At 33.6% G+C, this 21,184-nt stretch overlaps 1 protein-coding gene across 2 annotated transcripts in view; it reads left to right on the top strand.

Moving 5' to 3' along the window:
• Nucleotides 1-21,184, top strand: part of LOC115210521 (protein broad-minded) — a 247,424-nt gene that overhangs the window by 201,120 nt on the left and 25,120 nt on the right. For both annotated transcript variants that reach the window (XM_036502208.1, XM_036502209.1), the window contains exons 23-25: nucleotides 12,650-12,738; nucleotides 18,787-18,900; nucleotides 20,357-20,465. In XM_036502208.1, the coding sequence (XP_036358101.1) occupies nucleotides 12,650-12,738; nucleotides 18,787-18,900; nucleotides 20,357-20,465 (312 nt within the window). The remainder of the gene's footprint in view (nucleotides 1-12,649; nucleotides 12,739-18,786; nucleotides 18,901-20,356; nucleotides 20,466-21,184) is intronic.

The raw sequence follows: 21,184 nt of genomic DNA, 5'->3' as shown, positions 1-21,184 counted from the left end.
AAAGGTAACAGCTCTCTCAACTTTGCCCAGCCTGTTCTTATACTAGTAATTCAGAACTTCCTTCTCCACTGTTAACTTGGTTGCCTAGCTAATGGAAGCTATCTACAACATCTAAGGATCCTCCTGTGAATTTAAGGAAGTCTATACTGTGTACATTCTTAGTGTTACCTACACATCTGCCATGCACAAACTACTTTTTCTGTTAACTTTCATGTGATACCACTGCACTTCTTATGTATCCATAGCTTCTTCTGGAGTTTCTACTAACACCTTTCCTACATATTGATCAGGGTCAACTCCCTGAAGGGATTTGAGAGTTGTCCATTTTTCTACTACTAGGACTTTTGTTTAAATTGACTCAAAGGCCCTTAGATCCCAGACCTTGCTTCAACACCTGAAATTTTTTCTCTAGTTCAGGTGGTGATACAGCTATAACAACAAGGTCATCAGTGTAAAGGAACTCCCAAGAACAGCCTGATTTAAATTCCAATTATGGCCTGGAGGGATGTGATGAACAAAAGGGGACTGAGAATTGATCTTTGGTGAACTCCTATTTGTACACTAAATTTATTCTATAATCATTGCCAACCTTCACCTTACTGACAGCTTCCTTGTTTTTCTGTTCAATTATGATAAAAATAGTTTTATATTAAGTTAAAGGATTACTCCATACTCTTGTAGAGTACATATTTATTATTCTTTAACAAGAATAGCATTGACTATGTATGTATGTATGTATGTATATATGTAGGTATGTATGTATATATGTAGGTATGTATGTATGTACGTACGTACGCACGCACACATGCATGCATGCATGAGTGTGTGTATGTACGTGTAAATATACGTATGTATTTATGTATGTATGTACATACATAAGTAATTAGGAATATAATGTGTGTGTGTATGTAATTGGATTTGATCTTTAGGTATATGAGAATCTGATTGCAGTATTATCAAGACAGGACATTAGCTGTCTATTGTGTGTTAAGTACACACAATGTCTTACATGCAAATGTTGAAAACTGTGTGCTATGGCAGAGGAAGTATATCATTGTATAATACAGTTTTGTGAAGCCATAGTTATGAGCGATTTCATTATTAAATGATATATTAGCTTAGTGTTCTCAGCCATTGTTTCTGGAATTTTTTTATTATAAATACATCAAGTAATTTTGTTGTTTTTTCAATGAATGGATAGCACATATTGAATGTCTTATAAATTATATTTAGAATATAGCTTAAAGGCAGTAGATTGTTTTTTGTTGGTTTTTTTTTTTTGTCTGTGCTGTTTTTTTTTTTAATTTTAAAATAGTGAAATAATCCAGAATGTATGGTGTTGTTGAATGGAAGTTTTGGAAATCAAATGTCGACAAAGAAATGTAACAGTTTATAATGAAGAGGAATATGAATTCATCAGATATTTTGTGTGGAACGCATAGAAAAGTCATCAGGTTATAACAATACTGCATACTGAAAATTTGTGCATGATTTTTAAAATGTTAGATTTAAATTAAAACAACTCCACTATAATATCTGGCTGGTGTTTGAACTTACAAAGTGCAGTTCATCACCTTTGTGCAACATATTAGTTAATATATGTAGGCACAGTTGTGGCTGTGTGGTAAGAAGTTTGCTTCCCAATTACACAGTTCCGTGTTCAGTCCCACTGTGTAGTACCTTGGGTAAGTGTTTTCTACTATAGCCTTGGACTGACCAAATTCTTGTGAGTGAATTTTGTTGACAGAAACTGAACGAAGCCCAGTATATATTGTCTGTGTGTGTGTGTATTTGTTCTCCATGTCTTGATATCACATGATAGTTGTAAATGAGTACCTCTCTGTCATAGAAGCAGTGTCATCCATTGCCAATATTCTGTGACAATATGTCTAGCTATGGGGAAATATTACCTTGTAGGTAGGGGTTGGTAACAGGAAAGGCATTCAGCTGTAGAAAATCTGCCTCAAATATACTCCATCCAACCCATGCAAGCATGGAAAAGTGAACTTTAAAATGATGATTATGACAATGATGATGTAATATAATGTACTGTAAACACATTGATAATATAAAGTAACATTGTATATAAAACTGGGAAAATGTTGGGTGAGTGTATTGTTATTTCTGTTAAGAGTTATTGATTAAAAATAATACAAATTATTTATGAGGGGAAAAAACAACCAAATCATTGAATTTAATTGTTTCTAATGCAATATTAATTTGTTTTCTGTATATTTTTTCTTAATGAACAATGAAGCATTGTGAAATAAGACTTATTGTAATTGATGTGGTAAAAAATGTGAAATGAAAACAATATGGTAGTATTGAGTTAGAAATATTAAATGTCAAATGTAAGGAAGAAGAAAGGCAATAACAGTCTTCACAAGAAGAGAAAAAGAATAATAGAAGTTACAAAATAATAAAGCTAATGTTTGAAACTGATTAAGTCTTGGACTATTAATTACTTACTTCGTCAAGATCTAGTTGTTTCTTTGTTTTGTTAAGTTTAAAATTATTTCATTGTTAAAATGAAAAAACAAAATAATTGGCTTTGAATTCCACATTTCTGATAAAAGAGATGAGACTGAGAAAAAACACTAAAACTTTAAAGGCATTTTTACATTTGTTTTTTCAACTTTAAAATAAGTTGAATGGTTTCTGTTTAATTGTACTTATATATGTATATGTGGAGGCACGTAGCTTAGTGGTTAGGGTGTGAGCATCATGATCGTAAGATTGTGGTTTCGATTCCTGGACCAGGCGACACATTGTGTTCTTGAGCAAAACACGTTGCTCCATTCCACTCAGCTGGAAAAAATGAGTAACGCTGCCACGGAGTGGCGTCCCATCCAGCTGGGAAATACATATGCCATAGAAACCGGGAAAACAGGACCATGAGCCTGGCTAGGCTTTAAAAGGGCACATTTATTTTTCTTTTATATGTGTATATATGTATGTGTGCACACATACATATATAAAGATACACACACACACAAACACACATACATATATATATGTATGTATACATATATGTGTATATATGTATAGCTTAGTTGGGACTTTGCTCCAGCCACATGTCTGTTCAGTATCCTTGAGCAAGTTATTACATAGAAATTCCCAGTTTTCATCTACATTACAAGTATCTAAATCTACCTCTCTGCAGTCGTATGCATCAGTTAGAACTTCTCTAAATCTGTTCCCGATTGTGGGATCTTTTAGTTTTCATATCTTCCTTCTCCATGTCATCACATGTTTCTGTGTCTTCCTAGCTCTAATTCTGAAGTCACTAACCACTAATCTGTGTTGTGTAGTGCATTCTACGCTAGGAAAGGTTTTGGCTTTTACAACAGATGTTCTTTTCTTGGTGTGAATGTAATCTGTCTGATTTGTGTGTACATCATCGAAATAGCCTGCAACAGGGTCTCATAGTAGCAGTCCTTCTGTACTTCTGTTAGTCCTGCCTATGGGGTATGCACCAAGATCACTGTCACTGTTGAGGTGCTTATAACTACTCTCATCTTGATAATGTTATCACATACTCTCATAACCTCAATTACTTTTTCTATCCATTTCTCAACTAACAGTATGCCTACTCCACCCCTTCCATCACTGTTACTCCCCTAGATGAATTTGTATCTCTGTCTTTGTGAAGAGTTTGTTTGAGGATCCTTCCTAGCATACTTCTTGCACACAACAAAAATCTACTCATTTTCACTCCAGTAGTTTTTCAGTCTCACCAGACCTACCTTTCATCATGCCCTCATTTATAGTTGCAGCCCTAAAGTCTTGGAATCCACAAGAGAGGTGGGTGTATCATCAATTAGAAGGCTATTATTTGATTGGATATGAACAAGCAAACAAACAAACAAACAAATAAACAAACATACATACATACATACATACACACACACACACACACGCACGCACGCACGCACGCACACACACACACACACACACACAACACACACACACACACACGCACGCACGCACGCACGCACACACCACACACACACACACACACACACATACATGCATCGGGCAGGAAAGTGGACTAATCTCCAGTTGGATCTGCCTGTTGTTATGCAGTAGATGGAAAAACACAATCTGCAGCTAAACAAGTATAAATCTGAATTAATTCACTTCAGTAAAGAGGCTCCACTTAAGCTACCATATACTCTTCTCTTGAGCAAAAACCACCTGGCCTCAAACACCACCTTAGTCCTGTGCTGTTAAGTAAATTAGTTTGGCGTCTTAAGGACAGCAATACAACTTTCAGGCTGGAATGGTCCATATTGTCGGTATCCTTTCCGTTTGATAAGGGCAGAAAATTTTGTGGCGTCTGTAATTCCAAACTTTTCCATATATTGTTCGCCAAAGTTCCTTTAATAAATACAATGGTCAAGAAATCCTTTAGGTGCATGCACTGGCAAAAACACACCTTTCACTCAAATGAATAATGATTAATATAGATAACCTCCTTGAATTTTAATAATATAATCCCATTTATATATCACCCCCCATAGTCAATTTTTATATTCTTAAAGGACTACTACCCAATCCATTGAGGTATGTTTTACCTTTGTCTCTCTACCTCCCCCTCCTCTCTCTCTCTTTCCCTCTCTCTATCGTAAGCACAATCAAACACACAAACGCAAACCTGTCACTTCACCACTGTCTGTTTTTGGCATCTACCCAACCACACACACAATCACGCACACACATACACACACATAGACATTAATACAGTTATATACATACACACACATAGGCACTCATTCACAAAAGAAAACAACAAAATCACCATTCATATGACCTGCACCCTATCACCTTCCTATTCTTAGGCCTACCTCCTCCAACCTTGTTTGAACCCTTGAACCTTTTAGAATCTTCTACATTCAACCATTTTTGACGTCACTGCTTATAACGGAATATTTTAAAGAAACACTCATTATTGCTATGGGCTCTGTGTGGGCAGTCATCTAAAAGATTTTGTGCATCTTGATGCTGACATAAGTTCCTTGTTTTTCCTGATGAGAAGGCGGCATAATGCACCCCTTATTCCTTCAAAATTAGGAATATGCAGCCGTCGAAACTTATGTCAAAAATAAAGGAATTTTGTTAATTCGTCGTTCAACTCCATTCTTTCATTTATTTGTATTTAAAAAAACACACAAATTTCCACACGAAAGCACGTGATCTCTGCCCTAGGCATGTAGCTTCAACCGTGTTTTTCTGACGTGAATTTGCTACCCAGGTATCGATTAACTGAATTATCCATAATAAGATAATTCATTCAACTACTCTTATATATATATATGTATGTATATGTTTGTGTGTTTCTGTTTGTCCCCTTAACATCGCTTGACAACCGATGCTGGTGTGTTTGCGTCCTCGTCAGTTAACGGTTCAGCAAGAGAGACCAATAGAATAAGTACTGGGGTTGATTTGCTTGACTAAAGGTGGTGATCCAGCATGGCCACAGTCAAATGACTAAAACAAATAAAAGAAGTAAAGAATAAAAGAATATATGTATGTGTGTATATATATATATATATGAACATATATGTGTGTGTCTGTATCATGTAAAATGCTCTCATTCTGGTGCTACGTAAACTCATCCAACATGCAAAATGCACCCAGTACACTTTGTAAAGTGGTTGGCATTAGGTAGGGCATCCAGCCATAGAAACCTTGCCAAAATAGACAATTGGAGTCTGGATAACTCTCCAGTTGGCAGCTCCTATTTAACTATCCAACCCATGCCTGCATGGAAAACAGATGTTAAACAATGATAATGATATATATCTCTTATTATAAAAGGCAGATTTTATCTGCCTCCCTTTGGGAGTTATACAAATCTACAATATAGGATTTCTTCAATTACAATTTACCTAGCATTTTTAAGAGTACAATGCATCGCGTCATGCCAGGTCCAGTTTTTAAAATTTAAACTCCAATTAAGCAAAATTTACAGAAAACTTACATTCTGGTGTGTGTGTCAAATGCTTTTCTTAGTCTGGTTTACACCACACGCAAACGCACACACAGTGGGCAACGAATAAAATGAAAGTAAATAGCGACAGAGTGATTTGAGGAAGACTAAACTGAAAGTATTCTGTCTATGACGCTGATAGATACATGAGTAAAATGTATGGGAAGCTAAGAGTGAGTGAAAATGTTCTTGGAAGAGAGTAAATAGCGAGAGAGAGAGTGATTTGAGGAAGACTACATTAAATAACCGTAGTGGCTTGTGTTAGTAATAAAGTAAACATACACTCATACATACATACATACATACATACATACATACACACACACACACACACATACATACACACACACATACATACATACATACACACATACATACATATACATACATACATATACATACATACATACACACACACACATACACACACACAGTATTGAAGCTTGAGAACAATCAGATACATTTGCAACACATCTGTTGAAAATATTATTGTTCACACACATACATATACATATATACATACAGACAGACAGACAGATAGACACACACACACACACACACACACACACACACACATGATCCAGCATGGCCACAACCTCAAGGCTGAAACATATAAAAGAATAACAGAATATAAATGTGTGCAAAGTACAAGAAATATTAATGCAGTATATGGGGATTGGACAATAAGCGTAAGGCAGTGTCAATGGTGGTTCCAGAAATCCCGAGCCATAAACTACAGCCTAGAAGACGAGCCTCATCCTGAAAGATCTGTAGAACTCGACAAGGACATCCTGAAAACCCTGGTGGAACAAAATCTCATCGTAACTGTTGAGGAACTAGCAGAGAAGCTTGGATTTGGTCATTCAACCATTCATTGACACCTGTGTGCTATCGGAAAAGTCAGCAAATTGGGTCAATGGGTTCCTCACGAACTTTCCCAGTCTAATTGCATGCAGAGAGTGAATGTATGCTTTTCTTTGCTGTCACATTTCACCACTACTGCGCTATGTATATCTATATATATAAAACTGTAGTTGTGTGAGTGTCTGTCCCCTTCGATTTAGATTCCTAACTACTCCCACATTTTGCGGTGCAGTTTAACCAAATTCGGGTAGCTTATAGTCGTGATTCATATCGAGCCCGTCTGAATATTAGCGTGCGTCTACGATGAGTCTACGATTTTAAAAATAATTTAACATCATTTTTTATTCCATTTTAATGCATAATTTTTCGTGTGTCGATGGCGGCGGAGTTGGCGTCCACGCTCACACCTGCACCTGTGGGGAAGGGAGTGTAAGGAAATCAACGTCGTAATGCGTTGTCAAGGAGACCAGTGTTCTTTTAGAACAACGACTTCATGGCTTGAAGACACCAAAACAGAAATGGCTAAGAAAGCGTCTACATGAGTCTATGATTTAAAAAAAAATTTACCATCGTTTTTTTTTCCATTTTAATGCATTTTTTCGCTATTATATAAGGGAAGTAACTCTCTAAAAATGTCTACGATGAGTCAACGATTTTTCAAAAAATTTACCATCATATTTTTTCCATTTTTAATGCATTTTTTGCTATTTTTTGGCTATAACTCTCTAAAAATGCTTATATAGTTATTTCCCTTACAAACCCGAGCAACGCCGGGCGATACTGCTAGTGAACATATATAGCTGTAATTGAATGGAATGAACATTTACTCTCTCACCTCACTTATCTGTTCTATATATATATATATAGGCATAGGAGTAGTGTGGTAGTAGCTTCCTTACCAACCTCATGGTTCCGGGTTCATTCCCACTGTGTGGCACCTTGGGCAAGTGTCTTCTACTATAGCCTCAGGCCGACCAAAGCCTTGAGTGGATTTCGTAGACGGAAACTGAAAGAAGCCCATCATATATATGTATATGTATGTGTGTGTATATGTTTGTATATGGTGGTGTGTTTACATCCCCGTAACTTAGCTGTTCAGCAAAAGAGACAAATAGAATAAGTACTAGGCTTACAAAGAATAAGTCCTGGGGTCGATTTCTCGACTAAAGGTGGTGCTCCAGCATGGCCACAGTCAGATGACTGAAACAAGTAAAAGAGTAAAGAGTAATACACACACACACACACTTTTCACCAGTTGTTATTCTTAATAGTATCCAATCCCTTATGGAGCAAGTGTATGTGTATTTTCAATTGGGTTGGTTGAAGCAAGCAGAGCTGTTAAAACTAAACTGGAATTCCAAGGTTGAACTTTTCACTTGAGGATTCAGATTTTTGTATTCTATAATAATCTTCAGATTTGATAAGTGATTAGCTTTTCCTTGGTATTTGATCTAATAATTAAATGCTTTGCTGATCAGTAAGATCATCGTTCACTGCATAAACTACCAGGAGACTCAAATCTCACCTCAACAAAAAACACTATTCTTAATTTTGTAAATTTTTCAAGCTATTAAACCCCATCATTCACAGTTTTATGTTCTGCACTATCAAAAGTACTTGGAGACAAAAATTGGTCCAGTCAGTGTGATGTGGAAAATGCTAAAACATCAAAGATAAAGTTCTTTTACTTTTTTTCTTTTTTTCTAACTTGTTTCAGTCATTGGACTGTCGCCATGCTGGGGCACCACTTTGAAGATTTTTAGTTGATTAAATCAATCCCTGCGCTTAATGTTTAAGCCTGATTCTTATTTTATCAGTCTCTTAGGTTGAACTGCTTAATTACTAGGAGGAAAACGAACCAACAAAGGTTGTCAAGTAGTGTAGGTGGACAAACACACACACCTCACACATATCCATCCATGTATATATATATATGCTAGCATGGAAAACAGACGTTAAACGATGATGATGATGATGATGATGATGAAGTAGTAGTAGTAGTAGTAGTAGTAGTAGTAGTAGTATGAACCTTTCGGAATGACAGACGACTGAGATATGTGGCACATTGCTGAACTTGAGAAGACCTGCCCGCCACAAGAGAATTGAAATTTGAAAACCAAGGTACCCAAATACCTCTCTCACTCTCTCTCTCCCTCCCCAAATACAAACTTACAAAAGTGTAAGCTGAACATCAACCACAGAAGACTAGGTGGGCTTGCTTCTCTTCCTTATGCAAAAAAATTATGTTTTTGAAAATAATCTAATCATGAACCTGGTTCCAACAGTTGATGTAAATGTTTGAATTTGAGGAATCACTAACTGTTGCATCATCAATGTTGTGATGTTAAATTGCTTAAAAAAGAATTTCATTGTGTCAGAAAAGTTATATCTAACAGATATTTTTTTTAACTTCAAAAACCATTCATACCAACATTTTCTTACATTTTTATTTTGTTGGAAATTTGTCTGTTGTAATGTAAAATTTTAAATAGCTAAGAAACTTCTCTTTCAATCATCAATGATCTAAAAATGGTGAAAAAACATAGTTAAGTGCAAGTAAAAAGAAATATGACAAAAGTTGTATAGCTAAATCTAGCCAAAGGGAAATTTATATTATTGTTCAGAAATATTACCAAATGTAAAAAAGGAAAATATTTGCACCAACCATTCATAAAACACATTACAGACACCAATCTATTGTTAGTACTGAAAAAAATAAATGTGAAAATGTTGAGAAATTTGTCAGATGTAACATTTGTCAAAGAAGTCAATGCTTTAATACTTCTGAGACACACAACAATCCAGTTAAATATGGATATGTTTTCTCTTTATTCATTTTTCATGAACTTGGCACTGTTTAATAATTGCTGGTTCAACTCCAACAAAATTTGAAGTCATGATTTAAAAACAGTTTTCTTAGCAGTCATCCAAAACAATGTATTACATGACCATGAGAAAGGAAAACTCTGTTGCTGTTGCAGTTGTTGCTGTGTGCTGATGCCATTGTTTTTGCTGCTGCTGCTGCAGTTGTTTAACCCCCAAGTTAACCTTCATTGGGCAAACTTAGGACCACATGTATCCCAGCCATGAGCTCCCTATCTTTTTCTTGTCACAATGTACCCAAGATATCATTATCCAATCCTTAACACAATAGAATGTGACTTGAGGGACATATAGCTGCTATTTCATGCCGGTCAATCATAGAGGTTCTCTCATTGGCCCATTAAAAAAAAATCTGGTATTGGTTTGTTTTTTTTTTCGCATCTTGCCAACTATTTTTTTATTCTTTTCTTTTGCTCTTTTACTTGTTTCAGTCATTTGACTGCAACCATGCTGGAGCACCACCCTTGAAGGGTTATAGTTGAACAAATCGACCCCTGGACTTAATTCTTAATACTTATTCTATGTCTTGTTTTTGCTGAACTGCTAAGTTACAGGGATGTAGACACACCAACACTGGTTGTCAAGCAGTGATGGGAGGACAAACACAGACACAAAGACACACACACACACACACACACACATATGATGGGTTTCTTTCAGTTTCTGTCTACCAAATCTAAGGCTATAGTAGAAGACACTTGCCCAAGGTTCCATGCAGTGGGACTGAACTCGGAACCATGTAGTTGAGAAGCAAGTTTCTTATTACACAGCCACACCTGCATCTTTCTTTTATCTTATTTTAATGATTTTTCAACCATATTCTTTTAAGAATTTGGTATCTCATTTTTTAAGATTGAGAGGATTTATTCCAGAAGTTTGTATGCAACATTAGCAGTTTACAGATTTTTGAAAGATGTGAATGTCTCGTCAATGTATGAATGTCTTCTCAATATGTGTCTCAATGTTAGTATATGGGTGTCTCACTATCAATGTATAAGTGGCTCAACATCAATATATAAATGTCTCATTGTCAAGATATGGGTGTCTAAATGTCAAGGCATAGGTTTCTCAGTTTCAAAATACGTTTCTTTATGAGCGTCTCAATACAAGAGTCTCTATGTCAATGTATATGAGTGTCTCATTGTCAATATGTGTGTCTCAATACATGAGTGTTTCATTGTCAATAAATGTCTTGTCAGAATATATGAGAGTCTTAGGCAGTGAGCTGGTTGGATCATTAGTGTACCAGGCAAAATGCTTAGCAGCATTTTGTCCATTTTTACGTTCTGGGTTCAAATTCCACCAAGGTTGATTATGCCTTTCATCCTTTTGGAGTAGATAAAATAAGACCCCAGTTGAGCACTGGAGTCAATGTAATTAATGTAACCCTTCCCCCAAAGTTGCTGGCCTTGTGTCAGAATTTGAAACCAATATATATGAGAGTCTCATTATTAATATATGAGTGTCTCTTCAATGCATGAATGTCTCATTGCCAATATATATGAATGTTTTATTGTGGGTGTCCTGCTGTGAAGAGTTATGTATGTAAACACATTCATAGCAACAGTATGAAGTTATTTCATTAATAACTCTATGACTGTGTGCAGTCAGTCAGAAAGGTTTTCATTAAGATAACCAACTGTACAGAAAGACACTCTAATATGAAACCTGTAAATGGTTGGCGTCACTAATGTTCTGCTTCTATTACCGTTAAATGCTATTTCTTTCTCACAAACATCATTTACATTCCGTACATTGTCTCTGTAATTGATAACAAATCACTGAGGTATTACAATGACTTCATTGTTTTATTACATGTGCAAAATTTTACAGAATGTTTATCACCTTATAGAAACCAATGAACTGTCTTCTGAAATTCCAGCAGAGCAAAATAGACATTACACTGGTAATAATCAATATTACAATGATCACCAGTAATAATCAATATGATAATAGTGGTTTTCTTCACTAGTGACAGATGAGATTATTTTATTTATGGGCTAAATATTGGTGGAATAAATAATTAGATAAGCTACTGAAGAGCTGGCACACAGGTCAGTTATCTGTATTCTATAGTCATTATTGCATTGTATCTATGGTTAATTGCTTGTTCCACCTAACTCTATATATGGATCCAAATTTATACTTAGGACACCCCAACCCTTCAAATTTGCAAGCCCAATAAATCAAAAGAGGGCTCAGTTGTTTTAAAAATCTTTATTGGATTTTAAAAAATTTAAACAAGTAAAAAAATAATTTTTACAAATTATTTGTTTGGTTGCTGTAAATACATTTTTCAAATTTTTAATTCTAAGTTTTAGACTTCTCTGAGTTAGAGGTCCATGGCCCATATCAATCCATACTTAAATCTGGACCTGTGTATATATGATTACCACTGACTGGTCATTATTAGCCTGGGGTAATTATACATACAGTTAGGTGGAGCAAGCAGCAGCATTGTAGAAATGCTTTTTGTTGTCTCTCTTGTATTTAAAACAATATGACCAGAACTAAGTAGCAACTGCCATGCAGTCTGGGGCTTCATGAAAGGACACAGGGTTGCTGTTAGTACATGTATATGTTTGTATGCATCTATAAACATATGGTGTTGCTGTCGGTGTTGCTGTCAGTTCTCCTGTCAACAAATTATCTGCTCACTTCATGCCTTTGAAACCACATGGAATATAAGATTCCTTGCTTGAAAAACTGATAAAGTTAGTGACAGGAGAGGCATCTGGCTGTAAAACTGACATATTCATATAACCCATGCTAGTGTGGAAAAAGTGACATAAAAAAAAGAAGATAATGTGTATGTGTGTGTGCGCACGTGCATGCATGTATTTATGTACAGATATATCATAGCAAAGCTTCTAATTTTACTGCTGTCCTATCTTTTCTTTTCACTGCCAGGAGCTCATTGATCGAATAGTTCTAATTGACAGTTCAGCAAAAATTCATTCATTATTCAACTACGATGAATCCCATATTTTTGGATTACGGTCAGTGCCTTTCATTTCCTATCAATAAGTTGTAAAATATTTCTCATGTGAAACACATGAAATTGAAACAGCGTGAAGTTATGTTGTTATCAATGCTGTCAATAACCTACTTTTAGTAATTCTGTTTGATAATGTGTGATGTGATAGTCACAGAGAGCCAATGTTGCAATGTTTGTGTTATAAAAGAAAAAATCCCAAACAAACATTGCAGCATTCTTCAGTTTGAAGAACTTTCCTTCAATTAACAATATTAACAGCTGGTAACTCTGCTACAAACTTGTTTATAGCAGGGTTGCCAAAAGATATTAGTTTTCTATTATAATTTATCAAATGAAAACATTACAACAGAGTTGTTCCAAATTATTTACTTTGTTTTAGTAAAGTATTCATCATATCAGTTCACAAAGAAGTCATTCTATAACCACAAAGATATTGAATATAAAACTTTAATATATCAAACCATAATGTACATATAGTTAATATTATAGCATCAATATTTATAAAGACTTTCCTCAACAAAAGCACCCAGCTATTTTAACTCATAGTTGTTATATAAAATATTCACAAATATGACAAATTTCATTCAATAGCCAGCTATGTTAATAGTCAAGTCACTAGTGTGCAGTGTATATCCCATCAACTGATCATGCTTAGATGATTAGAAATTCGTAAATTACTGCATATATGATCAGCCCTGGTAGAGCAAATTTATTATCAAGAGTATTTCAAGCATGACCAGTGCATCTTTTACAAATGTAATTTATATTCTCCTCTCTCTGTCTCTACTGTCAGTATAGCAGTAGTTGAAGATACTTGCACACAACTGAGTGAATTTTCTCTGCTGTTTTCATTGCAGATGTTACTAAAATAAATAAGGTAAACAGATTCTAATGTTTTTCATCAGACTCTGTTTATAAAATTTTGAAACACTCTCAGTAAAAAATAAATTAGTATATAATTTATCTTGAACACCAGTATGAAATGTATGCACCCTTTTTGGAACACTTAGGATAGATCTAGTTGTTATTTGTTGCTGGTGAAGAGATTGGGCAACATATGGATCACAGGACTTTCTCAATGGCATATCTAATAAGTAGTGTTGCCAATGTGATGATGAGCCATGTCTCATGTGGTCCTCTTCTCAAAAAAGGTTGCCCATGTTTGGTGTAGCAGCTTCTTTATCAGCTGGTTGGAATAAAGAAATTTAATAAGGTATTGCTAAAAATTAACCACCAATCTGAATCAGTGCCAATGTTTATGAAAGTTACTGTTAAAACTAATTGTAAAATAATTCATTTTTTATTAGACATTTTCATTGGTATAATTCAATAAAATTCAAATTAATTCTATCAAAGTATTGGAATTTTGCAATGTGAATACATAATCTAGAATGAATGTTTGTTTATTTGAAATAGATATTTTAATGAAATGTATTGGTTTCCTTTTTAGACTAAAACTAAGGCATATTTTTATAATCAAAAAATATCTATGATATAGAAATCAATGTGTTGGATTGGCCAAAAAGTTTGTTCGTTTTTTTGCCTTTGTACCTGCATACTTGTTAGATACCTGTCCCTGTTTGCTTTTTCTCTTTGTGCATGCTTTTGTTAGATACCTGCCACACTAACATAGTTCAACATGAAGTTGCAACAAGATAGGCTGTGTTTTGTGTACTTGAGATCACCCTGAAAATGGACAACCAAAATAAACATTATCAACACCTCATGCTTTTTTGTTTTAAAATGTCAAGAAAGGAGCAGAGACTTGCAGGAAGATGTGTTCTGTGTATGGATAGGATGCTGTTATGGAACATGTGTGCCAAAGTGGTTTTCAAGATTTTGATCAGGAAATTTTTCAGTTCAAGATGCACCTTGGTCTGACCAGTCAACCAAAATTAACAGCAACAAAGTGAAGTTAGTTAAGACCTACCTTTATTATGATCAGGATAAGCTCAGATATTTTCCCAGTATCAAATCAAATTCTGAAAACCTCTGAAGAGGATGTACAAGTTCATATGGAAGAGTTCTTCACCAGTAAAAACAGGAAATTCTTTGCAGAAGATATTGATGCTAAATGAAATTGCAGAAGATGCTGAAGCTAAACAGCAATTATATCACTGATTGAACGAATAAATTGTTTAAAACATATCTTATTTCCCCTTAAAAATGTAAACAAAGTTATTGACTACCATTTCTTACTGCAGTGACTAGTTAAGCATTCTACGCTTTGAAAGATAAACTAAATGGATAACTAAATTCTCAAATCAGTTGAAACAAGTTTAAATATAAATTATTGTTATTTTAGAATAAAACATATGATTCCACTGTCTTGTTTAGTTATGAACATGAGTGAATTGAAAATAAAGATTGACACAGTTTTTAAGTAATTTCTGTTTTAGTAAATCAACTTATGATAACTTATGCTATTAAAAGAAATCATTACTAAAAATGAAGTTGAATTTAAAAGGTTTTATATAACTACTTTTCATTAAAACTTATTAGAACTTAATTATTTTTATTAAAAAATGTTAAACTATAGCTTGCAATTAATGTCATTTCAAATTATATTTTGGATCACTATTCTAACTACTAATTAAAACTGAAGATTCAATAATATAAAAAAGTCATCTATTCTATGTATTGAAACTAATATTCTGTGAATATCATTCCCCCATATTTAGCAAATTGAAAGAATTAAAAAGGAAGATAAACTGGATCATATATTCATATTTGTACTGTTGATGTATTAAATGACTTTCAGCTAAAAGAAAATGAGGATGAGAAGGAACAGTGGAAGTGAATAAGAGATCATTGCAATATAAAGAAGTAGAACATTTTGTACAAATTTCATAATGCTCAAACATTTGAGGCAGAGTTTACCAACAAGAATTCCCTGAAAACATTCACCTTTCTATTTGTTTAGAATCACAATGAGTCTATCAAATATTTGATGAACTACTTGAGGCTTAATGTACTTTGTTGCTTCCACTTTTCTCAATACCAGAACTAATTACACTAAAATATTTGATTATTAATCACAGTGAACATTTAATATTTTCCTTTTTAGGAAGGATTACTTCATTAAATACAAAACACGTTTATTGAATTCTAAAATAAAATTATCAACATTGACAATAGCTGTTTGTCAAATAAAGGTAGGGAGTGTATATTCCTTCATTTTAACTGAATCCCTGTGTAGGAATGTGGCTGTAGTTTTATGAACTGAAATTTTCCAATAATCATTAATAACTAAAAAAAAAAAAAAGAGAGAAATCATTAAAAAATCTAGTGTTGTAAAATTTCTCAAGAGAAAGGCATTCTTTTAATTAAATATATTTTATATTTTTTGTTTCTTGCAATAATTTTTAAGTGTATTTCTTTGATTTCTTAATTGTGCAATCCAATCTTCAGAGGAGATTTGGTCAAGGCTCATAATTAGAAGAACCTTTTTGCTCTTCTTTAATTAAGCTTTCTCTAATTATTTATTTCCTGAACTGATGATAGAATTCAACAATTTCCCTCATTTAAAGTCTGATTGCAATGAAATGTCAGTTCTTCAAAATTACATTATTTTCTGAATAATTTAATGTTTTATTACCTTCACTTTTCTTACTAAATAGCTCATTTGTTGAATGTCGTAGTCTTTTCGGGGATTTTTTCCTGAAAATGCCATTCCATCAATTCAAAGATTTAAGCATTGTTTTCCATGGTTTACACATTTTAGAAAGACCTGCTTCCATATTTTAAGTCGGACTATTTTACTTTACTTTCTTAAACCTCTTAATAGGGAATATTTATCTTGTTTATGGATACAGATAAAATTTATATGAACAAAAGACAAACAAAAATGACAGTTTCTCTCTTAAAAGATAATAATACATTCAGATTTCTTCATCCAATTTGCTTAATTTCGTGAGTTTATTGTGTACAAGATATAGACAATAGCTTGTTTGGAACATTGGTAATTGTTTATCAAAGACTCAGATATTTGAATGTATAGTGATGAAGAATTATAAGTTAAAGACTGATAAGTAGGTAAAATATCAAAATACTGTGTGTGTATACATACACATATGTATATATATATATATATATATATATATACATATAAATATATATATATATATTGGTCAATTGAAGAAATGGAGCTGAACGCAGATTGAACAGAAATCGTTTTATTTCATTCTACACGTGTTTCGAAAGGCACAATTTACCAAAATCCGATTGAATAATGGGACCATATTGTGTCTTTCTCTTCAGGAAGAAATAGGAAATCCGTTGGAAAAAACAAAAACAGAACAGAGGCGGAGCAAAACAAATCGAACTAGGCTCCTAAGAGCCCATGGCAAAACTGTTTATCAGTGTATGTTGAGAACCGGTGGCTGAAGAATTTAACGGGTCAGGCATCGGTCAATCATGTGGGTGAGGGTGTGTAGATGTTCTTTGTGACCGAGAATAAAACCCCAACGCCAGCACACACATATATAGAACAGTATACACACACACGTCTCTAAGTAGATTTTTTCTCGCCCCTTATAAAACATCCAATATTCCTTAAATAGTCAGAACTTTATTCTCGGTCACAAAGAACATCTACACACCCTCACCCACATGATTGACCGATGCCTGACCCGTTAAATTCTTCAGCCACCGGTTCTCAACATACACTGATAAACAGTTTTGCCATGGGCTCTTAGGAGCCTAGTTCGATTTGTTTTGCTCCGCCTCTGTTCTGTTTTTGTTTTTTCCAACGGATTTCCTATTTCTTCCTGAAGAGAAAGACACAATATGGTCCCATTATTCAATCGGATTTTGGTAAATTGTGCCTTTCGAAACACGTGTAGAATGAAATAAAACGATTTCTGTTCAATCTGCGTTCAGCTCCATTTCTTCAATTCACCAATAATATTTTAATTTCAATTATCCGCACCAACGCACGGTTGCAACACCATATGGTTGTACCTCCAACCGTGCTGTTTACTGCTGTGATTTTTGCTACCAAGGTATCGGTTAAACTTTTGATTAATCTACTACAAGATTATTCATCTTTCTATTTCACATAATATATATATATATATATATACATATAAATATATATATATATATATATATATAGAGAGAGAGAGAGAGAGAGATAGATAGATATACATACATACATACACATATTTATATATATATATATATATATATACGCATACACACACACACATATATATGCAAACAGTGAAGTATAAACTGTTTACACATATAACCATTGTGAAAATTGTATTTGATTTCAACATTAATGTTGTGTTATCCACTCACCATCAACTCTGGCAGAACTAACAATATGGTAACTAGTTTCAGTAACTGTTTAAGGCCAGTTCTTAGGCCTTTCACTCAAGGTATACAGCTCTAAGTTGTCTAGTTTGTTAGTTTGTATCTGACTCAATTGATGGATGTTCTAGTGATAATTTTTATTATAGAGCAAGACTTTAAAATATCTAACCTCCATTTTAACAGTAGAATGCTTATTAAGCAGATTGCATGACTACACTGAAGATCTCTCATTAGAAAGTGTGCGTAAATATAAGTGGACTAGAGCTATAAATTTCTATCACTCTTCTTTTCAATCAGTTCAATATTTTTATCACTGATCCTCTCTAAATGAAGTGCTTAATACTGTAGAACTAACTAAAATAACTAACTAAAATATCAGCCCAAATATTACCATGTGTATGACCACAGTCTTTATTCCATTCTATGGTGGAACCACATGATGCCAAGAAAGAAAAACAATCATTTAAAATATTACAGTAAACTAACAATCTTCTCTGCAACCTCACAAATCAACTGTAGTATGCAGAGAGTGTAAAAGAAATACTAAGAGAATAAATAAGATTTGAAGAAATCTACTCCAAATATTAAATTTCTTCAAATAATTCCAAGTATGTGTGTGTACGTGTTCTTTGTCATCCATCACAAAAATATGTACTCTCTTCTCATGTTCTCTATTACAATTGTTTATCATAGAATTCTGGCTAAAATCCATCTTGTATTCTAATTTTAGTTTTTTAAGTGATCTCATCTATTCTTTGGATATCTGCCTCTTGTTGCAAGCTCAGTACCAATTCCAAGAACTGCTCCTTAAAGCCCAAGAACAACACACTTCACATAACAGCAGGTAATTCTATTTATATACACACATACACTCAGATAAATGTACATTTATAAATATATACACACACATATATATATATATATATATATATATATATATATATATATACCTGCAAACAGATATATCTGTACATACAAACAAAGGCAGTTGTACACAAAAATACTTATGTGCATAACCAGATCTATACATATATACGTACATAGTCATATGAACACATATATATAAACACACATAGCTGTACATATATATACATCAATAAATTATATTTTAGTTAATATTTAGCTGAAGCCACAAAGTGATTCAAGGGCCAAGAGTTTCGTGATTTGGCAATAAGTGCCAATGCACAAAACTCTCAGCCCTTGTGTCACTCTGTTGTTTCTGCTAAATATTAATAAAAATATACATATGCTTATATTTTGAGTTCTATTTTTCCTAATTGCATCACCATACTTGTACATCATTAAATTATAAATAGTAATAATTTGAAAAATACATAATGTAAATATGGCATTTTTAAAGTTTTTTTAAATATCATATATTTCTTAAATGATAATTCAAGATTATTTCTTAAATGATAATTCAAGATTGTAAAATAACAAAGAGCCCACAGATGGTATTGAACCATAAGTCACTAGCTGTCTAGGACATGTGTATGTATGTAGTGCAGGTACTGAAGAAAACAGGATTAAATTCACTTTGTTTCTTAATTTGATTAAGTAAATATTCCATTTAATTGAGAGTAATGAATAAATGTTGTTGTTAGTTAAATGATTATAAATATTATTAGTATTATAATAACATTGATTTTGCCAGGAGTGAGTGTGTGTGTGTGTGTGTGTGTGTCTGTATATCCGTATGTATGTGTGTTTCGATGTGCATGCATGTCTGTGTGTATGGTTGTATGAGTATGTCCATATGTATGTGTGTGTGTGAATATGTGTATGAATGTATGAGAGAGAGTGTATGCGTGGTTTTCATTCACTTCATGCAGTTAATCACAGTTAACCATTGTTGTTGTTGTTGTTTAAACCCCAGGTCAACCTTGATGGGACAGACCTGTGATTCAAGATTTTCAAGCTATGATCACCCTCTCATTTTCTGAGGTATAATGTATCTAGGACTATAATATTTAGCACGCACATACCTTCTTCTCTTTTAAAACTATAGGATATGGATGAAGGAGTACTTGGCCATATTTTCTTGTAGTTTCACTGACCATATAGAAATTCCCTTAGTGGTTTGGGTGGTGATGGTGAGGAAGAAGAGGATGGTTTGTCAATTTACTGAATGTGGCAGAGAAATACATGAGCATTATTAGTGGACTGTAATATTTTACCGACATGAACTAAAATAAATACCTCCTAACATCTATAGACTTCTATATAAGATGAAGGAATAAAAAAATTTGTAGTACATTCTGTATAAATCATTATTTAAGGTTTTCTTGTTTCCAATCTAGTACCATCATCATAGACATGATATCACTTGAGAGAAATTACATTCTTGTCCAATCATATCTTGTTGGTGGACCAACCGAACGCCAGTTACCTCCTCGAACTCTTCAACAGGTAAATGTTTTCTTTTAACCAACCTCAAAGCCACTGTGGCCATGTTTTTAAGTGTTTTATTACTCATTACAGGATCATAATTTCTAAAGCTAATGTGTTTTGTTCCAAGGCAAAACACATTACTTTAATTGACTCACACTATATATATAACTATCTGTGACTATTTATATATATATAACTCTGACTAATTATATATAATCATCATTGAAACTTTTCTATGACAGTATGATAATATTTTTAATAGAACATTATCACTGATCACACTTTCAAACTTAAACAACAGCAATTAGACAACTCAAAGTTACAACAAATGCTAGACATCATTGTCACTGCATGTCTTCAGCATACCCAAGAAGGCAATATAAAGACTCACCTTCATGGTTTTCATTGCTTTCATAATCAGTAAAATTCTCCACCACACTACAGCTACTGATAAAGTTCAAGTGATACTCACTCTATTAATACTGTATCTGCATTTTGGACAGTGCTACTGCTACTCTCACAGAGAGCCTTGACCATATCCAAAGAAAAACCACTTGACTGACCTGTATGAAATCACTCCTCACTAACATTCTTTAACTAACAGTCATGCTATGTTTTCTCTCTCTCTCTCTATATATATATATATATTATATATATATATATATATATATATATATATATATATATATATATATATTCGTGTGGCATCATCCGTTTTTCTGTCCTTGTTTTGTATA

This window comes from Octopus sinensis, linkage group LG4 (genome assembly GCF_006345805.1).
Source record: "Octopus sinensis linkage group LG4, ASM634580v1, whole genome shotgun sequence".
Lineage (NCBI taxonomy): Eukaryota > Metazoa > Mollusca > Cephalopoda > Octopoda > Octopodidae > Octopus > Octopus sinensis.
This window is presented reverse-complemented; position numbering and strand designations above follow the sequence as displayed.